Source organism: Neovison vison, chromosome X (assembly GCF_020171115.1).
Source record: "Neovison vison isolate M4711 chromosome X, ASM_NN_V1, whole genome shotgun sequence".
Taxonomy (NCBI): domain Eukaryota; kingdom Metazoa; phylum Chordata; class Mammalia; order Carnivora; family Mustelidae; genus Neogale; species Neogale vison.
In genome coordinates this window covers 46,697,084-46,711,204 of record NC_058105.1, presented here as the reverse complement: position 1 = coordinate 46,711,204, position 14,121 = coordinate 46,697,084, and the positions used below count along the sequence as shown (strand labels likewise).

At 41.3% G+C, this 14,121-nt stretch overlaps 1 protein-coding gene across 15 annotated transcripts in view; it reads left to right on the top strand.

The window, feature by feature from the left end:
- ARMCX1 (armadillo repeat containing X-linked 1) overlaps positions 1-12,326 on the top strand; it is a 106,666-nt gene extending 94,340 nt beyond the window's left edge. For 5 of the 15 annotated variants that reach the window (XM_044235021.1, XM_044235018.1, XM_044235019.1 and 2 more), the window contains 2 exons: positions 10,071-10,183; positions 10,428-12,326. In XM_044235021.1, the coding sequence (XP_044090956.1) occupies positions 10,549-11,925 (1,377 nt within the window). In that variant the 5' untranslated portion in view covers positions 10,071-10,183; positions 10,428-10,548 and the 3' untranslated portion in view covers positions 11,926-12,326. Of the gene's footprint in view, positions 1-8,190; positions 8,358-8,418; positions 8,740-8,978; positions 9,274-9,301; positions 9,637-10,070; positions 10,184-10,427 lie in introns of those variants that run through there. The other 10 variants (XM_044235022.1, XM_044235029.1, XM_044235027.1 and 7 more) reach the window with 10 other exon arrangements.
- The last annotated feature ends 1,795 nt before the right edge of the window (positions 12,327-14,121 follow it).

Below are 14,121 nucleotides of genomic sequence, written 5' to 3'. Positions count from 1 at the left end.
TGACACTCCTGCTCTGTGAGATGGTGCTGGAAAGGGATAGAAGTTCCTGATCTTTTTGGCTTGCCCCTCCTAGAATAGGAAAATTATTTGAGGATATAGTTGTTAAACATTTTCCGGATGTTTTGAATGTCATAAATTTAGATTCAAGAAGGTCAATAAATCCCAAGCAGGATGAACAAAAAACAAAAAACAAAAAACAAAAAAACCATGACTAGGCACATCTTATCAAACCACTAAAAACCAAATGTAAAGAAAAAAAACATGAAGGAAGCTAAAGGAAAATAACACATTACTTGTAGGGGAACAGCAATTTGAAAGACTGTGGTTTTCTTATTGCAAACAATGAAGGTCAGAAAATACGGGAATAACAACATTTTTGGAGTGTTTAAAGGAAAGAATTGCCAAACCATAGTAATGCTTCAAGAACAGAGATGTAATAAAGATGTTCTCAGATTAAGGAAAACCAAGAGAATTTGTTGCCAACAGACATGTAAAAAAACGCTAATGGAAGGTCCCTAGCCAAAAGGGAAATGATACCAGGGGGAAATGTGGAATTCAGGAATGAAGGAGAACCAATAGAAATGGTTAACATCAGGGTATATATTAAAAAAACTTCTGTTTTTTGAAAACAGTAATGACATTGTATTAGTTTCCTACTGCTGTTGTAACAAATTATTGAAAGTTCAATGGCTTAAAACAGGACACATTATCTTACAGTTCTGGAGGTCAGAAGTCTAAAATGACAGACCTATGTTCCTTCTGGATGCTCTAGTGGAGAATTTATTTCCTTGCTTTTCCCACTGTCTATTGGTTGCTTGCATTCCTTTGCCCATCACCCCATGTCACTCTGATGTGTGATTCTGTCATCACATCGTATATGACACTTTTGCCCCCCTTTATGGACTCTTGTAAAACTTTTTTTAAAAGAATCCTTGTGATTACATTAGACCCACCCTGTCAATGTGTATAATCTCCTAACTCAGTATCCTTGAGTCATATCTGCAAAGTCCTTTTTGCCAAATAAGGTAACTCAGTCATATGTTCCAATATGTAGATATCTTTGAAGAGACATTCTTTTTCCTACCACAACATCATCAAGGATCCACTAATTTTTAAAATAATTTAATGTGCTCTAGAGCACAGGAAAAGGTGGAAATCTACCCAATTAATTCTATAAGACTTCATAAGACTTATATCAAATCCAAGAGGACTAGAACTAAAAAAGTAAACGAGAGGTCAATCTAAATTATAAGCACAAATGCAAAAGTCCAAAACCAAATATTATCAAATTAATGTAGCACTATAGAAAATAGAATAGCAATAATGATCCCTATTTTTTAATGTTTGTTCTATTAGATTTGCTTCAGTGTTATGGAGGCTATGCATGGGCTGAATAACATGACTTCCACTCACCAAGGTTGATCTTGTACTAACACTGCTAAGTGCCCAAACTGACAACAAAATAAGATTATGAAGAACCATTCAATACAATAAGACTGCATTTCCTGGGGGTACTAGTCAGCCCCATGGTGGTAGGATTGTTTTATGGGACACAGTTCATCATGGTTAGAACAGAAATTTTTCCTTATAGAAATAAATATTCTAGACACACATTTATCTTCTTTGCTCATGATGATTCTTCAGTGCCAGCATTCACTGACTTGCAGAATGCCTTAATCATCATCGGGTTATCCTATTGTCTCTGACCAAGGAACTCATTTAATGGTAGAAGTACAATAATGGAGTCATATCCAAAGATTCACTAGTCTGTATTATTTACTCCATCATGCAGAGGCAACTTGCCTGATAGAAAAGTAAATGAATTACTGAAAGCTTAGTTATAGGATCAGATGTTCCACGTTGAGAGTGCTATACTACAAGAATACAACGACTGTTTTAAAACCAGTGACAAGGGGTGCCTGGGTGGCTCAGTGCCTTCAGCTCAGGTCGTGAAGCCTTAGCAGGGAGCCTGCTTCCTCCTCTCTCTCTCTGCCTGCCTCTCTGCCTGTTTGTGATCTGTCTGTCAAGTAAATAGATAAAATCTTAAAAAAAATAATAAAACAAATATATGACAAATATGTGACAAATATATGGTAGTATTTCCCTCATAGTGAGGATACACAAGTCTGGAATGAAGGGGTGGAGGGGGGAGTGGCCCCTCTCACTATCACACCAATTAACCCAGTAGAAAAAAAAATATATTTTTGTCTCCACAACCTTGGGCCTAGCGGGTTTGGAGGTTTTATTTTTCCAAGGGATGAGTGTTCCCCACAGGGAATAAGGCCATGGTTCCACTAAACTAAAAACTGAAACTGCAACCTGGGCATTTTGGTCTCCTTATGCAATTGAACTGACAGCGAAAGGGGTTGCTGTACTGGCTGGAGTGTTTGAATCCCATTACCAAGGGGGAGTACAGTTGCTACTACACAATGAGAACAAAAGAAGTTTGCTTGGAACCCATTAGAGTACCTCTTAGTACTCATTTGCCCAATAGTCCTGGTCAAGGGGAAAATGCTGAAATCCCATAAAGATAGCATTGAAGGTTAGGGTCACTACACCAGGAAAAGAACTATGAAAAGCTAAGGGGAATATGAAGTAGATTTTTGACTTTGGCCTCATGACCAGCTACAGAGGGGAGCTGTGGCAGCTAGATGTATCTTTGTTGATATATTTTTTTCCTTCCTTTCTCTTATATATGAAAAATACTGGAGATGGTTGTTATAAATTAGGTTTCATGTGAAGAGTATGAATTAACATTACTCAGTGACAGAGGCTGATGGGTCTTTTTGTCCCTTCCTCCCTGTTGGAGATGAGTTGTTTTTTTTTTTTTTTAATTGGAGTAAAGGGCAAGAATGGATGCTGAGTAGCTAAAGGGGTAGACTGTGTTGGTTATTCTTTATTTTACTTCACCTTCTGATCAATTTCCTCCTCTTGGTTCTGTTCTATGCCCTGGGAGTCTGACTCTTATGAATAGTATTCCCTAGGCACCTTTCCAAGTTGGATTTGGATTTGGCCAATGGAATATACTTACAGGACTTTGGAGGAAAAGAGAAGACAATTTTTTTCTTCCCTGTTCCTTCACTGATTTGGGCTGTATTTTATTGGCAGTGACTGCCAATAAGAATATTGGCAATGACAGGCCAAAACTTCAGCTCCTGCAGAAGGTCTCTCTTCCTTGGCCCTGGTTTTCACCAAGAAGTCCCTCAGGCTTGAGGGACAAACACCAGAAACATTCTTTTTTTTTTTTTTTAAAGATTTCATTTATCTATTTGACAGAGAGAGATCACAAGTAGGAAGAGCGGCAGGCAGAGAGAGAGGAGGAAGCAGGCTCCCCGCCGAGCAGAGAGCCCGATGCGGGACTCGATCCCAGGACCCTGAGACCATGACCCGAGCCAAAGGCAGCGGCTCAACCCACTGAGCCACCCAGGCCTATATATCATGAAAAAGACAAGGATGCCAGTTTTTTCGCATTATTTAACACTGTTCTGGAGGTACTACTTAATGCAATTATCTGAGAAGGGAATGGATATTAGTATTGGAAAGAAGGAGATAAGAGGATCATTACTGCAAATGAAACAAATCTAAGAGAATCAACTAAAAACTATTTGAAGCTTAAGGAATTCCATAAAGAGGCAGGCTATAAAATCAACTGTAAAAACCAACCACTTTCATATATAAAACCAATAAACAGAAAACGTAAGATAAAGAAAAGATTCAACTTACAATAGCCATGGAGAAAAGTAAGCTACTTAAGAATGCTCTTAACAAAAAAATCTGCAAGATATACTCATTAATTCCACAAGTATTTATTGATAACTTATAGTGTGCCAGGCAATGCTCTAGGAGTCATTCTTTTTTTTTTTTTTAATTTAGAAATGGTGCTGAGGAAAAAGAATGAAGACAACTAGAAAAAATTCGTTCTTATATAGAAAGATATCATTTTTTCCTCAGTTTTACTGAGATATAATTGAATATAATGTTGTGTAAGTTTAAGGTGTACAGTGTGATGATTTGATACACATATATATTGCAAAATGATTATCACATATGAAGAAAATCTAGGCCTTCCTAAGCAGAACAGACAACCCCCAAAATGTAAAGACATAATTGATAAGTTTTGTATCATAAAGATTTAAAAATTCCATATTGCAGAAGTCCATAAATTATAAACTGTGAATATATTTGTAACACTTATAATAGTCAAAGAGCTCATTTCCTTGATTTACAGAAAGTTCTTATATATTAATAAGAAAAAGATGAAAATCTTAATGGAATAAAGGCAATTCATAGAAAGAAAGATAAATGGTTAACAAACCTATGAGAAGATGCTTAATCTCACATATAATTAAAGAAATTGAAAAATTTTAGAGCAGAACATGGAATATATACACATCAAAATTTAAGAGGTTAAATTTGGCAACATGGGTATAATTAAAAATGAACATCTACTTTGATCTGGTCAATCCACTTCTAGGAATTTATCATAAGAAAATAATGCCACAATTGTCAAAATATATATGTATGAAGGTTCCCATTTTAGCATTTTTGTAATAGACCAAGGTTGGGAAGAGGCTTAATATCAATCATTAATAGACTGATAAAATTTTGGTAAATCCACAATGCAGACTATTATTGTATCTGATAAAATAATGTACACAATATATTAGGTGAACAAATAGTTCACATTCTATGACCCCAGATTATTTTTAAAAGCTATATGTGTATATACACCCATACAATGTACCTACCTACATTTATATATGTGTGTGTATGTACATATATAGTTGATGATGATATATATTAAAAAAACCAACAAAACCTGGAGAGTCAATTGAAAAGTTAACAGTGATTTTCACAGGATTTATCCTAGGATTGAGGTATATGGGTTATCACAGTGGTTATCAGAAAGGTGGAAAATTTGAACATTCTTATCTCCAGCTCCCCTCCTTTCCTAGTTAATACTTGCTTTCCTTCAGTTTGGTTCAAACTTTCACTCCTTTTCCCCCCATAAGGAAGTCTTTTTTGATTCCCAGACTCTGCCACTTCTTTTATTATATTAGTATCTTCCATTCATTCACAATATCTTTCGGCTTATATGCATGTGTGATTATTTCCTTAAGGTCTTGTTTCCAGAATCAGTGTCTGTTTTTGTTCACCAACATATTCACAATAAGCACAGGATTTATGGCAATTCTCCCTAGTTTCCTCTCCCTCCCAATATTATGATATGGACAACTGAATTTTTCTGTCTTATATAAGGGGTTATGAAAACGCAGCTTTTATTTATTTTTAAAGATTTTATTTATTTGAGAGGGGAGGAAGAGGGCATGAGGAGGGGGAGAGGCAGAGGGATAAGAAGACTTCCCACTGAGCGGGGAGCCCAATGTGGGACGTCTGGATTCCAGGGCCCTGAGATCATGACCTCAGCTGAGGTCAGATGCTTAACTGACTGAGCCAACCAAGTACCCTAAAAGTGCAGTTTTTAGACATCACCCCATTCAAACAAAAACAGAAGGAGAACACATCAGAAACAAACAGCAAACTCACACTAAATGGTGAAATAGTAGGGGTTATTCCCATTTACTTCAGGGACAAGTTTGGGAGACCCTCAATTCACATTATTCAACATCTTTCTGGAAGTTCTAGTCAATGCAGTACATCCAGAAAATGAAAGAACAAGAGATATAAATATTAGAAAAGAGGAAATTAAAAAAAATCATTTGAAGGGGATTATGTATGCATACCTAGAAAAACCAAATGTTTCAACCGAAAAACTATCAGAAATACTAAGAAAGGGCACTAAAAATAAATATATCATGATTATTTTTCTTTAGATAGGCAATAACCTGGTAGAAAATATAATCATAAAGGAAATTTCATCCTTCAAAACAACAAAATAATAAAATACTTGGGAATAAACTTAGCAAGTAATGAGTATAACCTACTTGAAGAAGCATGAAATTTGTTGAAGATCATAAAAGTCAACATAGACACAATTTTTAAAGATGTCAGTTCTCAAAGTGCAGATTCATTGCACTTAATGTCACTGAATGTCAACCATTTCATTCTGTGTACTGTTGTTCAACTTGGAACTTGACACATGCATCCATATACTTATTACATTTGCATGAGGAAAGGTGGAAATTGTTAAAAGTTGTTGGTGGTGGAATAGGAATTGTAGGGCACATTCACATTCTACCTTATACATTTCTGTATTGTTTGCACATTTTTTTAAAAAATAAGAAATGTGCATAATGAGAGAGAGAGAGGCAGAGAGAGAGAGAGAAAGAAAGGAAGAGATTGATTTCTACACAGGGGATATATCTTTTTTCCTAGGCAAGTAGTTTATTATATTTTTAAAGTCATAGATGCCCACAAGAATCTGATTAAAGCTATGAGCCCTCTTTCCATGAAATGAGTATGTGTATGTGCATAACCTTATGTTCAATTTCAGGTACAGCACAGAAGTTGTCAGTTGAGAAACCCCACTCTAGGTTAATCGGTATGGTCAGTGGGGAGACTCCCTGAGGTCCTGGCACACATTCGGCTGAGGGGGCAGCAAAGTGGGTGTGGGCTGCAGACAGTGACCCTGCAGCAAGACCAGGTTCTCCCTGGGTGCCCTGCGGCAAGGAGGCCAGAGGTAAGAGGCCCAGCTGGCTGCACCCCTCCAGCCAGGTGGTAGCAGCAGTGTTAAGGAGCCCTGTTAACTAAGGCACCAGGAGAGAGGGCAGAGTAGGCCGATCTGGGTGCGTCTGCCAGCCAGCCAGCAATCACTTCTTCATGGGAACCCACAGCTGCAGGGCTCTCTGGGAGCAGTAGTCCCTCCTAGGCATCCCTGAGTTACACCTGTGGGAATTTGGGGGAGGGATTGAGAAAGGGAAGAAGCCAAAGACAGTTACTCAAGTTGGTCCCCTGAATAAAGGTGGTATTTACTACCTTGGTCACCAGTCCCTGTGTACTTTTAGAGCCAGAGATAGAGTCAAGTGGCTGAATGAAGGGAATGAAGGCTCAGGAATATGAAAGGAGGTAGAGGGTCAGCAACCTCCTTTCTCTCTTTTTGACAGAGCCGAGAGATCAGACCATTTATACATTCCCCACACCCTCAGCTGCCTCCTCCTTAGTGGACTGGAATCTAATCCAGGAGCAGGTGTTCAAAACAGCCATCAAATCACAACAGGTTCCTGCAGCATTGCGCCAAGACTTTGGGACATTAAATACATGTCTTTCTTTAATCAAACAAGACAGAATTGTATTGCTTTTGTTTTATCAAATTGTAAGTTGATCCTAAAGTAGAAAAAGTAGTGGATCATTTACATTAACTGGCCAAAATTAGATGACTAAAGATTAGATCTCTTTGTGGACTAATTCATAGATTGTATGAAAAAAATTGTTTTCAATTTTTTTTAAAAGATTTTATTTATATATTTGACAGAGAGAGATCACAAGTAGGCAGAGAAGCAGACAGAGAGAGAGAGAGAGGAGGAAGCAGGCTCCCTCCTGAGCAGAGAGTCCGATGCGGAACTCGATCCCAGGACCCTGAGATCATGACCTGAGCCGAAGGCAGCGGCCTAACCCACTGAGCCACCCAGGCGCCCCTGTTTTCAATGTTAAAATGGATTAGTATGTTTTGAAAGCTGCCATTTGGTTATAACCAGTAAAACCTTTTTCTTGTATTATAAATAAATGTAATTAATGAGGTCTTTTGGGTTTTCGCTCCCACTTAAATTCTCCACTCAAATGAAAATAGCATCATTTAATTTTCTCAATATAAAAGTAACATATTACTGATTTTTAAAAATGAACAGGAAAGTTTAAGAAAGTAAGACACTCCCACTACGTATATTCTTTTCTGAGATCTTTCCACCCATTGCACATAGGAGTGCAGGGAAAATGCTGGCTCTTCAAGGCTGGGGGTGGGGGAAAGTGAGAGAAGAGGAGAAGCAATTGGACAGAGAACAGAGAAGGGGAAAAAAAACTATTTCTCAAAGAGGAAGAAAAGACCAATGGACAAGGGAGCAGATGCACTTTCTCCCTGTTAACCAGAGAAAGGCAAATTCCAGCCACAAGGAGAAGCTCTCCTCAGCCTCTGGGATTGGCAAAAGAAAATGAGTGGCAGGACCTGATGTAGCCAGGAAGGAAAGGGGTGGGCCGACTCTTGCCGCACTGCTGGTGGGAGTGGTAATTGGGGTCTTGAACTCACGGGTGACGTGGCCCTTACGTGAGCAGGAGCTGACGTTTGCAGGCGTCCTTCTAATTCTGGTCCTGGTTTGGTCCGGTTACCAGCTCCATATTACCCAGAGGGCGGGCGGGCCTGTGGCCAGGGAAGGAGGAGGAGGTAACTGCCCGGATCCCAGCAGGTCTGTGTGTGGGTGGGCGCTGCCTGGGGGATCCGTGCGGAACTGGGAGCGGAGGGTGGAGACCAAAGAGGGACAAGGCCTGCTTTCTCCACAGGCTTGCACTATCCCTGGCCTTTACAAGAACAAAAATGGTGGACGCTTGGGTCAGGATTCCAGGGGACACCCCAGACCAGGAGGGAGGGGATCTGAAAACTTTGGCATTCAGGGCTTTGAGTTGGGAAGGACAGCTATAAAGATTCTTGCCCTGTGTGCTGATCCTTTTACCAAGCCAGAATCGTGAGGCTGTGCGTCTGTCATTCCCCGTGTCTTTCAGTAGGGCGCTGTACCACTCAGAGCAAAAGAGTAACGTATCTGCCCGGAATCCCTGCAGGTCTGTGCAAAGGTGGGATTGCCCTGCAGTCCCCGGAGGGGGTGGGAGTGGCTGAGGTCCTTGACTTAACTTGGGCCCATTTCTGACTCCAGCTGCCTTCCTGTTATTTTATGTAGGAAAAAGGATGTGACAGTGCCTGCAGGGAAAATGGCTGTCGTTGGGGGTGGAAATGCATCGGGGAGGGGGCTCTTTTGCTCCTCTGGTTTTCCCTACTCCGTCGCCCCGCCTTCTCCCTGTCCAGTTGTTCGAAAGGGGTGTGGTTTTTGCTGGGAAAATGGCCGACCACTGAAGGTGGGGGCTGCGGAGTGGGTGAATGCGCGCCGGCAAGAAGAGGGCTGATGTCAGCGGAGTCCTGAGAATAGGGGTAGGGGTGAGAGGCCAATATTGGACAACCAGGATCCTGAATTCGGAAAAGCTGCTATTGGGACTCTGTGAAGTGCTCTTCTGTCCGCCCAGCTGTCTGCCCTGTCGCTTGTGTTTCTGTGCATCTTGCACTTTAGGGCCAGTTCAACCCTAGAAAGCAGGAAGATTGTCCAGAAAAAGCAGGTCAGAATTAGGGTGGTGGCACTATTTGGGGACCCCTGGGGTGGAGAATTGTGAAGACTGCAAACCCGAGTGGACCCGGGCACCGCCTCCGCATCCCCCTCCTTTCCTCCACCTGATTCCGTTTTGGAGCTTTCGGAACAAAGTGCTTTGCAGTTAGACGACACAGAAAGGAAGGAAGTGGCTGGGGGGCGGAGTGTCGCCTGAAGTGGGGGTGGGGAGGATCTTGCTCCAAATTACTCTGTGGAGTACGGTGTCTAAGGTTTGCTCTGTTGGTCAAGCACTCAGCCCCAGAGTTAGCAGTCCTTGGGTTTCGTGGAGAAGGCAGAAACTGAGATGAGGGGGGAAGGAAATTGCTCCGGATCGGTGGAAGTTGGTATAATGGCTGGAGGGAGGAGTGTCCTGGTATCTCTGAGATGGTGGGGGTGGGAGAGGCAAGGGCAAGGGCAAGGGCGAGTTTTGTGCATTTTACAGTCTGTCTTCAGCACTCTCTCCACCACCTTCCATTTTATTACAGGGAAAGGGTTGCGGAGTCACTTTTGAAGGAAATGACCAGGGGGGATTCATTGAATTCTTGTTTCAATCAGAAACAAGGATTGAAAGAGATAAAGGAGATGGGGAAGGGAGATACTGAATTACGAAGCCATAGCTCCGCGACTGAGGAGTCTGCGGTGAGGAGTTGAGGGTTGGGCTACTCAGAACTGGGGCCAGAGATTCTGGAGAGGGAAGTGTATCCCATCCAGGGTGAAGTCCTGTCCCTTGAGCCTTCAGGATCCTCATCCCCACCCCTTTGTATGCAGGTTACAGGACACAGTGGACTTCCAGGCAAGGAAAAGAAGGAAGAAACTGCCTGGACCTGTGCTGGTGTATGTGGGGGTGTCACTACCCCAAGACATCTGGAGGGGTAGGGGAGGTAGGGAATTGATTAGATACCTTAAATGTAACATACTGGGGTGGGATGGTTGAACATGAGGTTGGAGGATCTGGAGGTGGGGAAAATTTTCAAAATTATCTTCCCCATGGAGGAAAGGAATCAGTGATCCAGCCCTGAGTCCCTGTCACGTCCCTGTCCGTTTGCTGGTCTGTAGTTCAGTCTGTCTGCAGGCAAAGGCACAAAATGAGGAGACTAATGCCTTAAATCTTTCCTTCATTCCTAGGTTCCACTGTATCTGCAAGCTGCAACCGGGCCTGCCAGCTGTAGCTGAAGACTCCACTCCCAACATAGAAGCAACCCCACTCTACCCTGGTTGAAAATTTGGTTCAGACGTTCATCCCAGCATGGGCCGTACTCGGGAAGCTGGCTGCGTGGCTGCTGGTGTGGTGATCGGGGCTGGCGCCTGCTACTGCGTGTACAGGCTGACCTGGGGAAGAGATGAGAATGAGAAAATCTGGGACGACAATGAGGAAGACGATGAAGAAGAATCTAGTGATATTGTAGAGACTGGTGTCCAGACTGGAAAAGGAGCTAAGGCTAATGCTGGGGTGGGGGCAGGGGCTAGACTTCAGGATGAATCAAAGGTCAAGGCTGAGGTGGGCATGGAACTCCAGAATGGTTCAGATGTAAAGGCAGAGGCCCACTTGGGGGCTCAGAGTGGAGGTGGCCTAGAGGCCAAGGCCAAAGCCCTTTTCAGCACTCTGAAGGAACAGGCAAGTGCAAAGGCCAGCAGAGGAGCCAGGTTGGGCACTATCTCTGGGAACAGGACCCTTGCACCCAGTTTACCCTGCCCAGGAGGCCGGGGTGGAGGCTGCCACCCCACCAGGAGTGGGGCTAGGTCTGGAAGTAGGGCAAGCGGAAAAACCAAGGGAAGGACCCGAGGTAAGAGCACCAGGACTCCAGCTACATCATGGCCTGTTCGCAGGGGCAAGTTTAACTTTCCCTATAAAATTGATGATATTCTGGGTGCTTCTGACCTTCAAAAGGTTCTTAACATCCTGGAACGATCAAATGATCCTTTTATTCAAGAAATAGCCTTGGTCACTCTGGGTAACAATGCAGCATATTCTTTTAACCAAAATGCCATTCGTGAATTGGGTGGTCTTCCAATTATTGCAAAACTGATAAAAACAAAAGATCCTATTATTAGGGAAAAAGCTTATAATGCCCTTAATAACTTGAGTGTGAATGCTGAAAATCAGGGAAAGATTAAGACATATATCAGTCAAGTGTGTGATGATACCATGATCTGTCGCTTGGACTCAGCTGTGCAGATGGCTGGACTAAGACTGTTAACCAACATGACTGTGACTAATCATTACCAACATTTGCTTTCCTATTCTTTTCCAGACTTTTTTGCTTTGTTATTCCTGGGAAATTACTTCACCAAGATTCAGATTATGAAACTAATTATAAACTTTACTGAAAATCCAGCTATGACGAGAGAGCTGGTCAGTTGTAAAGTTCCCTCAGAATTGATTTCCCTCTTTAATAAAGAATGGGACAGAGAGATTCTTCTTAATATCCTTACTCTATTTGAGAATATAAATGACAACATAAAAAATGAAGGGCTTGCATCATCTAAGAAGGAATTCAGCAGAAGTTCACTTTTTTTCTTATTCAAAGAATCTGGAGTGTGTGTTAAGAAAATCAAGGCATTAGCAAATCACAATGACCTGGTGGTGAAAGTAAAAGTCCTAAAAGTATTGACCAAACTCTAATTTGGAGTATGGTCCAAACAATATTGAGATAATTTTTCAGTGTGCACTGGGAACAATGCATTTTGTAAATTCTTTGTTTTCCACTGTGCTTACATGACAATGAGATCCTTTTGGCTCCTACTCTGGAAAAATGAATATCAAGAGTCATCAGTGATGTTACTTGTGGTGGCTGGTTTCAGTATGGAGCATTTTAATGATTTATTGAATACTAGAGCTTGTGTAAAGAAAGCATTTATTGATTCCATCTTGCTACCGAGATTGAGATATTTTTTACTCTTTACTCTAACTAAACTGACAGCAGACTAATCATAAATAAGCTACACTTTTGTATTGGTTTACATTTGTTAATCTTTGACTTGTGTTTCATCAATAAAGTTGTGTGTTTTAACCAGCAAAAAAAATTATTCTGTCCTTGAGTTTATGATCTATTTGGAAAGGCAAGATGTATGGAAACAAAAATACACTAACAAAACCACAAGCCTCTGATCATGGCCAAACCCTTCTCATCTGTGCAGAAACTTCTGCAGGCAACAGCGCTCAGGCAAAAGTTGTACAGAGGAGGAGGACACTTAAGTAAGTTGGACTTGAAGGATAGGGTAAAAATGGGGATGTTTGGATACCAACTAGTGACCGAGGAGACAAATTTTGTGTTATGTTAAATATTTTCATGGCTTGACAAGGATGCAGAGAAAGGGGAACCCTCCTACACTGTTGGTGGGAACGCAAGCTGGTGCAGCCACTCTGGAAAAGAGTATGGAGTTTCCTCAAAAAGTTAAAAATAGGGCTACCCTCTGACCCAGCAATTGTACTACTGGGCACTTACCCCAGAGATACAAATGTAGTGATCTGAAGGGGCATGTGCACCCGATAGCAGCAATGTCCACAATAGCCAAACTATGAAAGAGCCTAGATGTCCATCAACAGATGAATGGATAAAGAAGAAGTGGTATGTACATAATATGGAATATTATGCAGCCATCAAAAAGAAATCTTTCCATTTGCAACAACATGCATGGAACTAGAGTGTATTATGGGAAGTGAAATAAGTCAATTAGAGAAAGACAATCATATGATATGACTGATATGAGGGATTTGAGAAATGAGACAGGATCATAGAGGAAGGGAGGGAAAAATTAAGCAAGATGAAAGCAGAGAGGGAGACAAACCAGAAGAAACTCTTAATCTCAAGAAATGAAGTGAGGGTTGCTGGAGGGGATGTAGGTGGCAGGGATGGGGTCGCTGGGTGATGGACATTGGGGAGGGTATGTGCTATGGTGAGTGCTGTGAATTGTGTAAGACTGATGAATCACAGACCTGTACCCCAGAAACAAATAATACATTATATGTTAATTTAGAAAAAGACTTCTAAAAAATAGTGTCATGGCACAAAGTAGCACAACTGTATTCACTAGTAGTGATAGACTTCTTTTCCCTGTAGTTTGGTATCTCTGAAGTTATGATGCATCTTAACAGTTGTTGGCACTTTAACATTGTCCCACACTTTAATTGGAAATATTGTTTTCCTTTTGTAGTGTGTAAAATAATGATGCATCTAATAATCAAAGTCATATCAGTGAAATGTTGTTTCTAGTCAATGAGAAGAATGTAAAACTGTATTTAATACTTAAAGAGTGTGTTTACTTCATAATAAGTATATCATTTTGTTCTGATAGAGGTTCTGCAGTAGTTTAAGGAAACTGGCAGAGGGTTGAGGAGGAGTCATCAAGCTCCCTCTACTGAAGGAACGTTTAAGCATCCCTACTCCATTCATATTGCAGATGGTGATTTCGAGACAACAAAGCAACATTTAACCAATCTCATTAATGTTAATTTAATTTTTTTAGTTTTATGGCTGGGTCTATTTTTAATTTGTGAGTCTTTTTTATTTTAAACTTTATATGAGAGTGAAAGTTGATAGAATATGCTGCCCCAAAATATGCCCCTTTGGCATAAGGATTATTTTGAGTTAAAAGCATTTGGAAGGGTGCCTAGGTGGCTCAATAGGTTAGGCATCTGCCTTCAGCTCAGGTCATGATCCCAGGGTCCTGGGATCAATTCCTTTCCCTCTTTGGGCTCTCTGCTCAATGGGGAATCTGCTTCTCCCTTTACCCCTCCCCCTGCTCCCACTAGCTGTCTCCCTCTCTCTCTCTCTCCCACACACACACACAAATAAATAAATAAAATCTTAAAAGAAGT